At 38.1% G+C, this 15,470-nt stretch overlaps 1 protein-coding gene across 1 annotated transcript in view; it reads right to left on the bottom strand.

The window, feature by feature from the left end:
* LOC104461682 (dual specificity protein phosphatase CDC14B-like) overlaps positions 1-15,470 on the bottom strand; it is a gene marked incomplete at its 5' end in the record, with an annotated part of 36,536 nt that overhangs the window by 7,551 nt on the left and 13,515 nt on the right. Inside the window, 8 exons of the mRNA XM_010073350.1 lie at positions 4,233-4,333; positions 5,110-5,263; positions 5,395-5,533; positions 7,286-7,516; positions 7,869-7,956; positions 8,887-8,949; positions 10,388-10,454; positions 15,266-15,342. Coding sequence (XP_010071652.1) covers positions 4,233-4,333; positions 5,110-5,263; positions 5,395-5,533; positions 7,286-7,516; positions 7,869-7,956; positions 8,887-8,949; positions 10,388-10,454; positions 15,266-15,342 — 920 coding nt within the window. The remainder of the gene's footprint in view (positions 1-4,232; positions 4,334-5,109; positions 5,264-5,394; positions 5,534-7,285; positions 7,517-7,868; positions 7,957-8,886; positions 8,950-10,387; positions 10,455-15,265; positions 15,343-15,470) is intronic.

Genomic DNA, 15,470 nt, shown 5'->3' with positions numbered 1-15,470 from the left:
CTCTAGCAAAGGAGTTTTTAGACAGAACACAGAAACCATAAGAGAATGAAAGGATGACAGTTGAGTGAAATTGATCTTACAGGACAGGAAAACAAAGGACAGATTGTTCCATATTTTTAACCCATGTTTTAAGTTTAGCTTTTTACTTTGTGCTAAGAAATCTGAGGTCTGACTTCCGGAAAACACTGAGACAAGAAATACTGCTACATTCGGTGTTAAACATGGAAAACAAGTCTCTCATTTAAGTATGTTCTTTGACAAAGTTAGGTATCAATGGGAAAAAAAAAGCTAAGGTGATCTTTTGTTTTTTTTTTTTCCCCCCCCTCTAAAAGAATAGATTAAGATGACCTCAGCCAAGGCGAACAGGATAACTAAGTTGTCTACAAGTCCCCCAGTTCTCATTCTTTAGCTATTAGGCTATTTACTTTAGCAGAAAGAGTCTCATGCTTTTTAAAAGTGTGGACAAAGAGTTGCAAGGCCAAAAGTGAAAAACATAGAAACTCTTAACCTTAATGTTCTGGCAGAAGAGAATGCCTTTTCTTAGTGCTCTGGTGTAAAACACTCGTTCTGACCTATTTTTTTCTCTGAGAGCACTGAAGTTTCAAGCATTCAGCCAAAGCAACCATTTTGCTTTGAGGGTGGTGGTGGGTGGAGCAGCTCCACAGAGACGGCAGCAAGCAAGAAGTTCCTGTTCGGGTTTCCTGGTAGTTCTGTGTGCTGCTGAAGTTTTGTTTGGCCAAAACATCGAAGTTTTCATTTCATTGCTTCTTTTGAGTGGAAGGGAGGCACAGCAATTGCTGCAGCCACTCTGATGAACGCAGAGTGGAGAAAGAGTGAAAACTGCACTCGAGGAAGTAATATGTTTTTAATGCTTTACTCAGCTCCTGAATGCAAGCAACAGAAAGAAGGGATTTAAGTAGTCTCAGAAAGCTCTATAAAAAGATACTTGAGAACAAAAGAAGATGTAACCAGATTGACTGGGCAAACAAATGAGCCCTGACCTAATACTGAAACCTGCCTCATCTTCTGTTGTGTTAAAAAGGAAAAAAGAAGTCCCATTTTACTGCCTCTTAATGCATATAATACTATAATCTCTTAGGAAAATCAAAGACCTACTGACATTTCTAACAAATTCTAATTCCTGACATTTCACCTGAGTAAAACCATCCTCTGGGAATCTAAGCTCCTTTGCATGTTCATGAATTTCAAAGTAAAACTGGAGCTAACACCTTCATTGGCAATATGCAAAGGATAGGATCGTATTTTACAGCAGTACTTTTTCCTTTTATACAAATACAGTCTTGCTGATATAGTTTTGCTTGTTCGCAGCAGCATGCAGAGGAGAAAGGCTTCAAAATTATAAACTACCCTAATTATGAAAGCTCTGCACCTTTTTGTGTTGCAAGCCAGCCAAAAACATCACTCAGTTATTACAAAAAATATATACAAAAATACAACAAAGCCAGAGCAGTGAAATTTACTCTTGCAACAAAGCCAGTAAGAAACATGATATGAAAACATGCATTTATGAGACATACTAGACAGAAAGTGTGAGCTATTGTAGAGAAATGGAATGGGACACTTACACAGTGGCTCTCTCTCATGGGGGTCCTGATGGTTACTATGTTCTTAAACCATCTAGACAGAATAGCAGGCTGGGCAGAAGTGAGCCACATACAATCCACCAGATGACAATGCTACACAGTGTAGACACCAGCATAGCTAGGAGCCATCTAAAAAGGGGTTGGAGGGGGAGGAAAAGATGAACAAAAATTCAAAAGCAAAAGCTACTGGTGCATTTTAGCTTGTTTCAAGATCTTCAAAAGCATATCGCTCTACAACCTTTGCCAAGCATTTTCTTATTTTCTATGACTGCAACAATCCATGCAACCATAAATTGCTAAATACAGTATCTACATGTTGCTGGAATTAAAGTAAATTTTCTGAAATCCTCAGTAAAATTGTTTATTTCAAAGAAAGTCTGTGTCACTCTTTTCAAAGTAAATGCATGCTGGAGCAGCAAATTTCTGACCACTTGCTGGCATCTCATACACAGTTTGATCAGCCTGTACTCATACATCCTACTTCACAATCATATGTTTTAATACTAAAACATTAGATCAGAGCGAGGTCAGTCTGTAGGAACAAACCGTTTATGTAAACATCCAGATGGGGGGGTATATTATCTTCCTGTGCTCCAAGTAGCAAAGGCTAATTCACCATCCTTTGCCAAAGTGAAGATATTACTAATTAGAACATACAGAACGCATTCATTCATCAAAGCATATAGAGTTTATACAACCAAGTTCAAGAAACATTAAGAAAAAGTTATACACAAATCCCTTGTGACTTAAACATAAGCAATGCGTCTAGCTCTCAAAGACTGTAATTGTCCCAGGTTCTGGAGCTATTATTTTGCTTTTTTTGTGTGTGCGTGTGCGAAATAAAACTACATAGAGGATTTAGAACCTTTTTTTTTTTTTTTGCTTAGATAAAACTAATCAATTTCACTGGAAGATTAATTATTTTTAACAGTCTGAACTAAAAGGGAAAAAGACTGACACCTCTTCTAGTAGCGAAGCTAAATATTCCTAGTGATATTTCGGTTTAATAAGAGTAACACAAAGAATGTAAGAAGTTATACATTCATTTTTCACCAAATTATTTCAGTACAATCTGCAAACCACGGAAGTAACTTGGGGAAACAGGAAGAGGGAAATTCCAACTCTGTGTGCCACAATGCACACTATAAAAAACAACTGTAAGCTCTGCATCAATTATTTTAATTCTACAGAAGTATAAGCTAACTAGCTTTAATTAGAAGTCACATTGCAGAATGCTACATGAGTGGAATAATATTTTAATAGTTGACAGGCTTTCTGCATATCATACAGTCTACATTCATTCCATGGAACATACAATAAATGAGATCTTTCACAACCTTCATTACATGGCTTAAAGTACCTTTCAGAAAAAAATGTTAGTGGAAACTAAGGCACTACGTGCCCTTGAAACTAATGTGCAAGGCAGCTGATTTTACTGTGCTATTCAAGTAATTGAGGTGATGTATTTTGGCATTTTTTTAATGTCAGTTTGGTACAGATTTTGTTCTGAATTTGTTGTTTCTTATATGATTGCCTGTGTAAATGATGAGCACAAACAAAAGAGCATCTTTTAAAACAAAAACAGAATTCACACATAGCAATGTGTGAAGGTTTCCAAAGATGTATTCCTTTACCTTCAGCACATTCTTACTACAACCCTCTCATTTTTTCTAGAAGTCTGATGACACTGTTTGGTCTTAAAAAAAAAAAAAAAAGAAAAAAAAAAAAGAAAAAAAAAAAAGGCCAGCAGCTAACAGCATCATCCCCTACAGAAAGACAGGACAACAAAAGCCAAGTTGCCTTTGGTCTGTGACTCTGGTACCATGTTATTTGCAAAAATCTGACAGCCAAGGGTGACCATGCCTTTCCTAGCGATCAAATGAGATCTAGATATGTCTTGCAAGTCTTGCATTCTCCTGCAGTTTATTTAAGGGCAGACAGAAAGTTCTTCTGCCTACAGTTGCTACAAGCTAGAACAGATGCAAAGGTGACTACAAACTTTTTTTTACGGGTGGTGTTTCAGCACTTGTCAAAAAGCCTAGCATATCCGGTTCCCTGACAGAAATGCACTCCTGTTGAATTTATTTACTGAAACAGTGCTACTCTCTGCCTTCGAGATCTACCAGCCATTATCCCAAAGCCCACAGGATTTAGGAAGAGTTCCTCTCCAAGGAAGAGGAAGTAACAGGAAGATAAAGATTCTTCTTTCAACTGTTTTTCTTAGGTAGCTGACTTTACTTCAAAAAACAGTCCATACAGTATTTCTGCCCATCAAACACCACCACACCGAATCATATTCTTCCATTTTTATATTACCACAGGAAATACCAGAGAATGTTTGTGATTAAACTAAAAGTAAAGCATTCAGAAATACTATGGGAGCTTGTAAAGTGCAGACTACTGGAATCAAAATGACAGAGAAAACTAAAAACTGAGTAATGCAGTTCTTTAAATAAGTTCTCCTGCCTCCTTATTGCTCATCAAGACTTCAGAGAAACGGTGAATCTCGTGCTTGTTTTAAGTGAGTAAAAGCAGCCTTGGCAACAAACTTTTGTGGGCAAAGGGAAGTATGCATGAAGAAGAGGATAAAAGTATTTCTGGCGTTTATACATTCAGAAACTGACTTACGTTAGAGGAGATGCCGTTGAAGCTTTTACTTGCCTTCTACTTTTCAGAGCACGAAGCTTATCACCTTGTGTTACACAGTTTGTTTCATCTTCATCACTGTACTGGATAAGTGGAGGGGAGGAAGGGATAAACCAAGATTAAAATATAGACACTTAGACATTTAAGAATCAACCTTATCTTAAATCTTAAAATTAGGGTTATCCCAACAGGAAAGTTTACCAGCATAAAATCAAAGGAAATTCACTTGCATAAATACAATTCTGTTCTTTCCAGATTCCTGTTTGCTGCTTTTAAATCTGTAAACCATTAAGTGGTGTCATGAATTACATGCCTCAGAATATTGTCTACCTTTAAAACAGTAGAAAAATATTATCAAATCTTTGCTTAGCTACAGTACAATCTTCACTTGAGTACAGCATCTTCCTCCTTCACTTGCCTTTTTAAAACAGCAGTACATTTGCTTTTTTAAAAGGCAGCATCAAAAGGTATTATAGAAGCTCCAATTGCTTAGAAACTAAAAAGAGCAAAAAACCTTTCATCCCTTCCCTTTAAACACACACAATGAAATAACACAATCCAAACAAAAATCCCAATGTTTTTGATTGCAATTGTGAGTACTTTTTTTGTTCTAATATTTACCTAATTACTAAAGACTAAAGAATTATAAGGATGCTCCTACTTCACCTGTGTACTGCACTTCATTTTTCATTCTTGCTGTCCATACCTTTTTTCCCCCCCATATTGCTTGACACAAAAAGGGCAAACAGAAAAAAAATCTGATTAACTAGTTCTAGTGCAACCATAGGTTTGTTCAGAACCTGAGAGTTTCTCAGCTGCAGTTACAACTTTTACAAGAGGACAATATTCGGATGGTTACCAGTTCAATGTCCTTTCGGATGGTTCTCCTGTTTCTTGTGTCATTAATTGAAATATCATCTACTCCTGACAGAATTCTTGTTACAGCAATTTTATGGTTTCTTTTCAACTTTGCATGGAAAATATCTCCTTCTGTCCAAAGTTCTGCCTGTTTGCTATCATAACATGGAAAAAAAAAGCCCAAAACACAACAAATTAACACCAAGGATTACTAAGTGTACACTAAAAGAAGAAGTAAAAGACATCTACATCTATTTTTGAAATAATTTTTAGTTACTCTACTTACTCCATAAGGAAATGTTGTTGTGGTCCAATCACTGAACCAGGTCTATTTATTCTAATCCAGGCAATAGCTTCAGCAGCTGTCATCCGATAATGCTTCATAATATAGCAGGCAATAAGTGTGCCAGTTCGTCCAAGACCAGCTGTATAAGAGAAAAAAATGGCTTCTTTTATATACCCATCATCATCTGGAATCTGCTGTAGCTACAGACATTGTTAGTGGGACCATCATTTACCTGCCTCATTTATTAAACAAATCTGTTACTGATCAAACTTGCTAAGTCCAACTTACCTTTTGAATTTTTTTTACATATGCAAAGTTATTAACACATTGTTCATATGTTTTTTGAGCAAGGTCACCTTCCAAAGCTAGGGACTGTACAAATATCTGTAAGTCTATCTATATTTATTTACCTATCTATCAGTGAATATCTGTATAGGTATGAGAATGTTTTCATGCATGGGATAAAGCAGCTGTCTTTTTCCCAGAATTCTCAAAGCACCTTTTTGCAAATTGATCATACATTGTACTGAAACCAGTTGCACATTGAATCCCTCCTCTAACTCAACTCTTACTTTAGTTCCCAAGGAAAAGACAAATTTTGCAATAACCAAGTCTGGGTACTTGCTGACACAGGCAAAAAGTACTCCAGAGTGAGGAACCTTCTTTGCAGTGGCCCTCAAACTGACATGAGAAGGAAAGGAGGACAGCTCCAGCTAAGTGGCTCCTCTCCTCGATCACTTGCTGTAAATGTCAAACCACACATCACCTCTCATTTAACAATCGATTCATCAACACCAGTGTACAATCTTCAGTATAGCCCAATAGCCAAAGCAATCACACAGCACTTTCCATGCCTTGCCCAGTCTTAAGAACAGGCTGCAGCATTCTACTCTTTCTCAAGAGTAAGAGCAGCTTGAGGAACAAAAAGTAGTCTAGACACCATTCGTATGATAAAAATCAAAGAACATCTTAATTTGAATGAAAACAAAGCACTTGTATCACTGATACTCAATACTCAGGTGTAATCAGTTAAGTGATAGGCACAAATTTATCACCTCAGTGGAGAGTTAAGAGTATGCACTTGCATCCCAACAGGCAAGATAATGTTTTTACCAATTCTTCCCTTTTACAGTATAATCCTGTCAAACATGCAGCAGATGGATGGCAGATCCAGGAACAAAAATGCAGTCTGCAGGTCCCAGGCAAATGTGTTAAGAAAAGGCCTTTCTCCTTCAATCACAGCATCATCAGGTATGCTAGTGAGGCAAAATTTGCAGAGAACAAATGTCTGATAGACTGTTAAAGATGGTGCGGGAAGGGAAACAGCTCCTCCAGAGCCACGGAAAACTGTATTTTTATGCTAGCTGCACTGGGCATGCTCTGAATATCTTTTCCTTGGTCAGCCTAACTCTGGAGGAATGGATATTCACAGCATGCCCAGTGTAGCTAGTATAAAGGGTTTCTGAGGTATAAAGATTTATGTGGTTCTGGAAGAACACTCATACTTGAGGAAAAGCTGCACTGATATTTTCAAAATTTTACAACTTGGTATATTTAACCATGTACTTTCACCAAATCCTCGCCAGGACTTCAAATTCTCGCTCCAAAGCATCCTTTGAAAGTGCAAACACTTTCCAGCAGAAAGAGATGTTAATATTGGCCAGCTCACTTTCCCTAGCTTCATTCTTGGAAACAGCTGGGAAGATTTTTCTTGAACTTAAAAAAAATTAGAAGACGAAGTGTGGAACAGAAGCACAGAAATAATTTGTATGGAAAAGCTGCAGTTGGGCAGAGACGTTAATAATTAGATATAACAGAATTATCGTGCAAAATGCCTCAGGAACTCTAACTATAAGCACCAGTTGTAGTATGAATTGTTTTTACACTATACCTTTGCAATGCACGGCTATAACACCTTCAGCATTTTCACAAATATTTAGAAATGTTTTAACTATAGTATCACTAGGTGTGCTTCCATCAGCAAAGAAGAGGTCAAAATGCTCAAATCCAGCATCAGTAAATCGTTTGGCATCATACAGTTTTTTGTTGAGGCGTATTATGGTGGTGACCTTATGTTTCCTGAAGTATGGGAAATAAGCCTCTGGAGCATGGTGGGGATAGCCTATTTGAAAAAAAGAAAGAAGGAAAAAAAAAAAAAAAGAAGAAGAGAGTAAGTTTCCAACTGCAGAAACAAAAAAAGGACTCAAAAACAAGAGATAAAAACACTTCCAAAGTAGAACTCATATTGAACATAAAGAAATAGATTAACTGAAAATGGAATTTTAACATAATCACCTAGGCCAGATACAATTAAACCAAGCATTAAAATTTTACTGCCAGGGTTCTTATAAAAGAAAAAGAGCCAAGGAAAAAACACACTGTTTGAGGAACAACTTTTAAAGCTTGTTCTTACTGATAACAATCAACTAAGAAAGCAGTGGGTTTGTGTCCCCCACCTCCTTTTTTAAGCATACCATTTTCAATTTTACTTCTTGAATGAGGTCCACTGAAGGCAATGAATTTGTTTGGTATTATCCAGTTAAAATCTCCATTTTCTGCTCTCTGTCAAGAGAAAATGCTTGGTTTATCATTATCCCTGTATTTTCAGGCTTTTCCTTACTGTTTCAAAATACATGCTAGACAGAAGTGATGAACAATTTTTGCCAAAGGAAGTTATGTTAGTCTCCTGCTTTCTGTTTCATCAGGAGGATGCCAGACACTCTCAACCTCACTTTTCTTGCCTGTGTTCTCCTCTTTCTAAATTAGAGTTTTAGAACAAAAGTGATGCCCTTCAGACGAAGGGCAACAGGGCAACTTCCAATTTTTAATTTTTTAGAGATTTCAAAATTATTACCTTGGCCTTATCTCTGTTCACAATTTAAATCGTTATTTTTTAGATTCTAAGAACACTTAATTTTCTCTTTACAGATGACTGGTAGCTTCGCATTTCTGAGACTGCATATAGTCAAGAGTTGCAGTCCTTCATTGTCACAGTTTTTGCCATGCCCCAAAGTGAATTTTATAGGCTTGGAGTTTCCCAGCCCTGTTTCATTCTTTACTTCACAGAGTGTTACTATACCTTTGCCATATGTTCACAGATACATACTTTAATTGCTCTCCAGAATTCAGTTAGACTTGGACTTGCATGCCCTCAAGTTTCTCATCAAGACTGCTCAAGACAGCAGACCTCTAACAGGTGCTCAAATTCCCATTCCCAATCATCTTCCAGGGCTTTAATAACAATGGAAAAAAGTGTTTTCCTTTTGGTTTCTGCTCCACCCCCCCAATGTTTGAGGCTGACTATTCTTAAATTTGAATTTTAATATTCTCTCTCTGACCACACACCTTTATTTAACAATCAAAGTTTAAAGAGACAAAACAGAAATGGAACCTAATACTACAAAAAAAAAAAAAAAATCAGCACATATTATAAACAATCATCTTGGCATTATTAACAGCAAACGAATCAGAAGACTGATACTGAACACTTACTTCATAATGCTCATATTCATTTACATCAAACGTATTGAAATCCAGGAAACCATACTGCAAAGCCTAAAATTCAGAATATAGCTTTTAACAAAGACAGCACCTTTTCAATGAGGACAGTTCATCACTCTTTTAGCTTATTGAAAGCTTATTATCTGTTCTTCTCTTTCAGACAGATTTCTTCATATATTTGAAAAAAATACAGATCAACTTAGTCTTGGTTCAAAACAGATTTGTAATATAAATGAAGTTAGACAAGCATATCCACTCTTTTATGTTTTCATTGAATCACTACAAAATTGCAGACTACAGAAGCCTTCAGTCTTTTTATTACTACTAGGTGTACAAAATAAAGAAGAGAAAAATAACTGGCAAAAATTATCTATTGACATTATGAGTACATTCTAAAGTCTGCATTCAAGGAATGCGAATATTTTTGTGCATGAATGCTATTCACTCTCATTATGATGCTAATATCTTACTGATTTTAAATTGTTTGCACACACACTAGTACCCTAAGCAGACATTAGTGTGGTCCCTGATGCCTCGTAATTATACACAACCATTATATTTAATACTGTACAAAAAATGTAAGCATTTGGGCAACTGGCAGTTTACCCACTTGTTAAGTCAGGAAGCACAAACACAGACAATCCTGTCTCTCCAGATATTTAAAATATTACATTTTAATCTCTTTCACTGCATTATCTTCTGTAGTTTTCCTTGCTGTTCACCGATACTAAGAAGAATATCAATTCATGATTTCTGGCACACAAGCAGACAATGTCAAAACATCCACAAAAGCTGAAAAATCACCAATCTGCAAGAAGGTGGCTTAATCAGTAAAAACACCAGCATTTGGCAGAGATACCCATAATACAAAAGACAGTTGTAGGGTGGAGAGCTGCAGAATTCACCATGTCACTACTCATACAGGCTAAAAAAGAATGCATATAAATTCCCCTGTCCTTCAATGCCACCTTACTTCACTGCTGTATTGCTATAAAACACTAGATTATAGTAATTTGTAGTTAAAAAAAAAAGCAACTGCCTCCTAACATTTGTTCTATTTTTATTATTAAAGCAAAACTTGAAGTTATTAGCACATGCTGGAAATGCCTAAAAAGTATCACTAACCAATTCAAAACCACTTTCAAAGGCTACATTCAGCCTAAAATGTAACACCAGGGGGGGCAAATAATGAACCTATCACACGCCTCTTCGGGATTGGAGGTGTGAATTACTGTCCCGAAAGAGTAAATAAATAAAACTCAGAATTCTCCCTTTAAAACCTTCACTAGCTGATTATATAAAGTATTGGTTGACTTCTATGCATGCTTTATATGAAAGTTTTGTACAATACATAATACATAATAAGCTAGGCAACAATCCAAAAATTTGCTACTGCACAGCTCTAATTGGATCCTAGCTTCCTAAACCTTCTTTTTCTGATGGGTAATATTTAGCTGACCTTTTGCAATATGAAAAATGTTGTTTTACTGACCTTGTTTATTGCATGAAAACAGTCCAGCAATGTCAGATGAAAACTGCAAGTACCAAAGGAAGCATCCCTATAAGATACGATGACCAAAATGGTAAAATTATCCCATTTTAATCCAAGTGAAAGTAATTGAAGATATTTCTCTAAAACACCTTTAAAAATAGCTTTGAGATAATTACAACTATAGTGAAATAATTTTGTTAAATGATTACTGCATTTCCCCCCTTGCATCTTACAATAATAATAAAATATAAAATACGTTATGTTAACAGGTGATCCAACAGTACGATTACTCCAGTTAATAGTTTTCATAAAGCTCACATGTTCAATTTCTGACATCAACATTGAAACTGGCATGTTTCAGTGTTCATGTCAAAAAAGAACAGAGAACCCAATGCAAAAGGCAAATTTAGGCAAAAGCTAATGCCTAAATTAGTATAATACTTTAACATACACTCTTAGAATATTTTCTTCTGAAGTACTCTTTCAAAAAAGTCAAATTTTAATACACAATTTTTTTCTTCACAATCCATTTAGAAGAAAAAAAAAGCTTCACACATGCATTCTATATAAACATGAACGGCTTCTTAAAACCATCAAGATATACATTTGCATAGATATATTAAAATACTTTTCTTCAGATGCATAAAATAGTTTATGCTTAAGCATGAGAGGAAACTTGTTTTCATTAAAACCTTTTTTTTCAACCAACTTTTTAGATTCTGTTGATCCAAGAATGGTATGTTCTTAGTATACAACTATTATTAGATTCCATAAGCGCTGTAGTGCAAACATACTGCAAGAATACTACAGTCAAGTCAAAAAATAAATTTTAACTGAATCTACATCAAATAATATTATGTCTTGGCAGAACACCTTCTTTTGAGATCATACAGCCCTCATCAGCAGTCATTAATATTTCAAAAAAGTAAAAAATATATCACATTCAAATTTCAGCTGACAGGACGAAGAACTTCTGAAAAACCTGGATGGGTGCCTCTACAATTTGTTTGTTATCGTTTTCCGCCCTAAGAAATCCATATGAAAGCTGGGAAAAACCAAAAATCAGCAGGAGAAGGAAATAGCAGAACCCCATTCAGGTAAAAGAGAGGACAGGTAAAGGTGACATTGTAGTGGGTGTCTATAAGGCCACCTGACCAGGAAGAACAAGTGGATCAGGCCCTCTACAGACAGATACAAGCAGCCTCACGTTCACAGGCCCTGGTCCTCCCAGGGAACTTCACTCTGGCATCTGTGCAGGGACAACACAGCAGGACATACGCAATCCAGGAGGTTCCTACAATGAACTGGTGACAACTTTCTCCTCCAAGTGACAGGTAAGCCAATGAGAAACAGCACTCTGCTGGACCTCATACTTACCAACAAGGAGGGACTTGTTGGACATGTGAAAGTCAAAGGCAGACTCAGAGGCAGGGACTATGCGACGATGAAGTTCAGGATCCTGAAGGCGGGGAGGAGGGTGAAAAGTAAGCTGACAACCCTGGACTTCAGGAGAGCAGTCTTTGGCCTCTTCAAAGATCTGCTTGAAGAGTCTCATGGAATAAGTCCCTGGAGGTAAGAGGGGCCCAAGAAAGCTAGGTAATATTCAAAGATTACCCATTTCAAGCTTAAGAACAGTTCATATCAATGAAGACAAAGCAGGCAAAAATGCCAGGACGCCTGTGTGGATGAACAAGGAACACCTGGCCAAACTCAAACACGAAAAGGAAGCATACAGAGAGTGGAAGCAAGGACAGGTAGCCTAGGAGGAATATATAGACATTCTCTGAGCAACCAGGGATGAAGTTAGGAAAGTTAAATCACAAATGGAATTGAATCTGGCCAGGAATGTCAAAGAAAACATGAAGGACTTCTGCAAGTACATGGACAACAAAAGGATGTGGGCCTATTGCTCAATAAGATGGGGGACCTGGTTCCACAGGACATGGAAAAGGCTGAGATACTGAATGCCTTCTTTGCCTCACCCTTTACTAGCAAGACCAGCCTTCAGGAATCCCAGGTCCCAGAAACCAGGGGGAAATACTGGAGTAAGGAAGAGGTACTCTTGGTGGAAGATGACGAGGTCAGGGAATACTTCTGCAAACTGGACATAGCTAAGTCCATGGGCCCTGATAGAATGCACCCATGAGGGCAGAGGGAGCTGGCTGATGCCACTGCAAGGCCACTCTCAATGATCTCTGATCAATCACAGCAACTGGGAGAAATGCCTGAGGACTAGTGGAAAGCAAATGTCACCCCCAACTTCAAGAAAAGCAACAAGGAATCCCGCAGGCAACTATAGGTCAGTCAGCGTCATCTCAGTCCCCAGAGAGGTGATGGAGCAGCTAATCTTGGGAACCATTTCCAGGCATATTAAGAACAAGATTATCGTACAGAGTAGTCAGCATGGATTCACCAGGACAAAGTCATGCTTGACCAATTTGATAAACTCCAACAATGAAATAACTGGCCTGGCAGATGAGGGGAGAGCAGTGGATATTGTCTGTCTGAACTTCAGTAAGGCCGTTGACATTGAATCATAGAAACATAGAATCATTAAGGTTCGAAAAGACCTCAAGGATCATCAAGTCCAACCGTCAACCCACACCACCTAACTCACTAAACCATGTCCCTAAGCACCACATCTACATATTTCTTGAACACCTCCAGGGATGGTGACTCCACCACTTCCCTGGGCAGCCTGTTCCAATGCCTGATCGCTCTTTCAGTGAAGAAATTTTTTCTAATATCTAGCCTAAACCTCCCCTGGCGCAATAGAATCACAGATTCTCTATAAGATCCTCATAGTGATGTGCAGGCTGGTTGAGCAGACAGGTGGATTGAAAACTGGCTGAATGGCTGCACCCAAAGGGTGGTGGTCAGTGGTACAAAGTCTAGCTGGAGGCCAGGAACTAGTGGTATACGCCAGGGGTCAATACTACATTTGATCCTGTTCAACATCTTCATTCATGATCTGGATGAAAAAGCAGACAGTTGCCTCAGTAAGTTTGCTGACACAAAAATGGAAGGAGTGGCTGATATGCCAGAGGGTCGTGCTGCCACCCAGAGGAACCTTAACAGGCTGGAGAAATGGGCTGACAGAAACTTCATGAAGTTCAGCAAGGGGAAGTGTAAAGTCCTGCACCTGGAAAGGAACAACCCCAGGCACCAGTACAGGCTGAGAGCTGCCCAGCAGGAGAACAGCTTTGCAGAAAAAGACCTGAGGGTCATGATGGACAACAAGTTGAATATGAGTCAGCAAAGTGCCCTGCAACAAAGAAGGCTAATGGTATCCTGGACCACATTAGACAAAGTATCGCCAGGAGGTCAAGGGAGGTAATCCTTCTCCTCTCCTCAGCACTAGTGAGGCCACACCTGGAGTAGTGTGCCCAGTTCTGGGCAGAGAGGTATGTTCAGTGCAAGAGAGGTGTCTGGAGAGTGTCCAGCAAAGGGCAGGAAAGATGATTAAGGGACTAAAGCATCTTATACAGAAGGAAAGACTGAGAGACGTGGGACTTACCAGAGAAAAGAAGGCTTATCAATGTATATAAACACCTGAAGGGAAGGTGTAAAGAAGACAGAGTCAGGCTCTTTCAGTGGTGCCCAGTGACAGGACCAGAGACAATGGGTCCCAAACTGAAATACAGGAGGTTCTCCCTGAACATTAGGAACCATTTTTTCACTGTGAGTGTGGCTGAGCACTGGAACAGGTTGTCCTGAGAGACTGTGGAATCTCCATCCTTAGAGGCACTCAAGAGCCATCTGGACGTGATCCTGGGCAGCCGTCTCCAGGTGGCCCTGCTAGAGCAGGGATGTTGGACCAGATGACCGCCAGAGGTCCCTTCCAACCTCACTGTGATTCTGTGATGCTCCAAGTGAAAAAATAAATTATTTGCAACCTGCTAACAAAGTTTTTGTGTTGATAATGACCCTACAGTCTTTCTAGGGAGGACTTTTTTTCTTTAGGGAATACAAAAATTGAATTTAAAAGTGAGAAATGGGATGATGGAAGTATGCAAATAAAGAGAGCTGTTAGTACACAATTATACTGTGGAGGTGGCACGGGGGAAGTAATAGAAACTTAAATCATCAAAAGCCCATCTCTTGGCAAGAAAGCCAGAAAACAGAAGAAAGGGCTGAATTAATCACCCCCTAACAATGTATTTGGAGAGTAAACTTGCCTTCTAAATCATTTTTTTGTCCATTCTTCTCTGCATATTGTGGCAGCCAATGGAACATTAGTTTAGTCCAACTTTTAGAAACTCTTGTTTGGAAGAAATTAAGAAGTTGTTCCTCTGCACAATGGATCAACTTCATTTGTCACATTAAGCAGCACAGTATATACCTCAAAGAGAAGTCTGTAGTCTGAAACAGCTAGGATTACACTCCCTCAGGGTCAAGCAACCATGAATCAGTGGTTTTACACATTTCCTCATTAGTAAAAAGAAACACTTTAAAGTTACACTAAATCATGAGGTTAGCTAGCATTCTTTATGCACAAAACAGTATTTACAGGTTGCTGCATACTTTCAACAAGTGGGAAAAACTAAAAGTATTACAAGCCATTTGTGATGAATGACAGATACAGTACATTTAACTATCAACTATTGGCACAAAACCAGACTGCCAAGTGAGAAGCAACGCAGATCATAAAGCTCAACAAGAGTGCATAAAAAGCAGTGTGGCTCCTTCACCTTCTGTCAGTACACTTCAGTACCAGCTGCTAACATTCAGCAGTCTGCACTTAAAAGCTCAGGCAGTGAACGTGTTACGTATTGAAACTTCAGAAAAAAAAAAACCCCAAATAAATTAGTACTAATAAATGCTACATTCTTCTTCAAAATAGGAAGGTACAGAAAGTTCCAACAACTTATTATTTACCTGAAAGGAAGATACGAAACACTTCCAGCCAATATAAGCCTGTACACATCTTCTGGGGATTCTCTCAGGTATATTATCTATTTTTGTGGAAAAAGACAGAAAAGAAAATAAAAATACTATTTTAAGATTTACATTAATAACTTCAAGTTGCTTGTTTACTACAGAAGGCATAATTAATTACCATAGAGCTCAAAAGTGCTGGGAA

The sequence above is a fragment of the Pterocles gutturalis genome, unplaced genomic scaffold (genome assembly GCF_000699245.1).
Source record: "Pterocles gutturalis isolate BGI_N339 unplaced genomic scaffold, ASM69924v1 scaffold12622, whole genome shotgun sequence".
Lineage (NCBI taxonomy): Eukaryota > Metazoa > Chordata > Aves > Pterocliformes > Pteroclidae > Pterocles > Pterocles gutturalis.
Note: the sequence above shows the minus strand (reverse complement) of the source record. Positions and strands in the feature narration are given on the sequence as shown.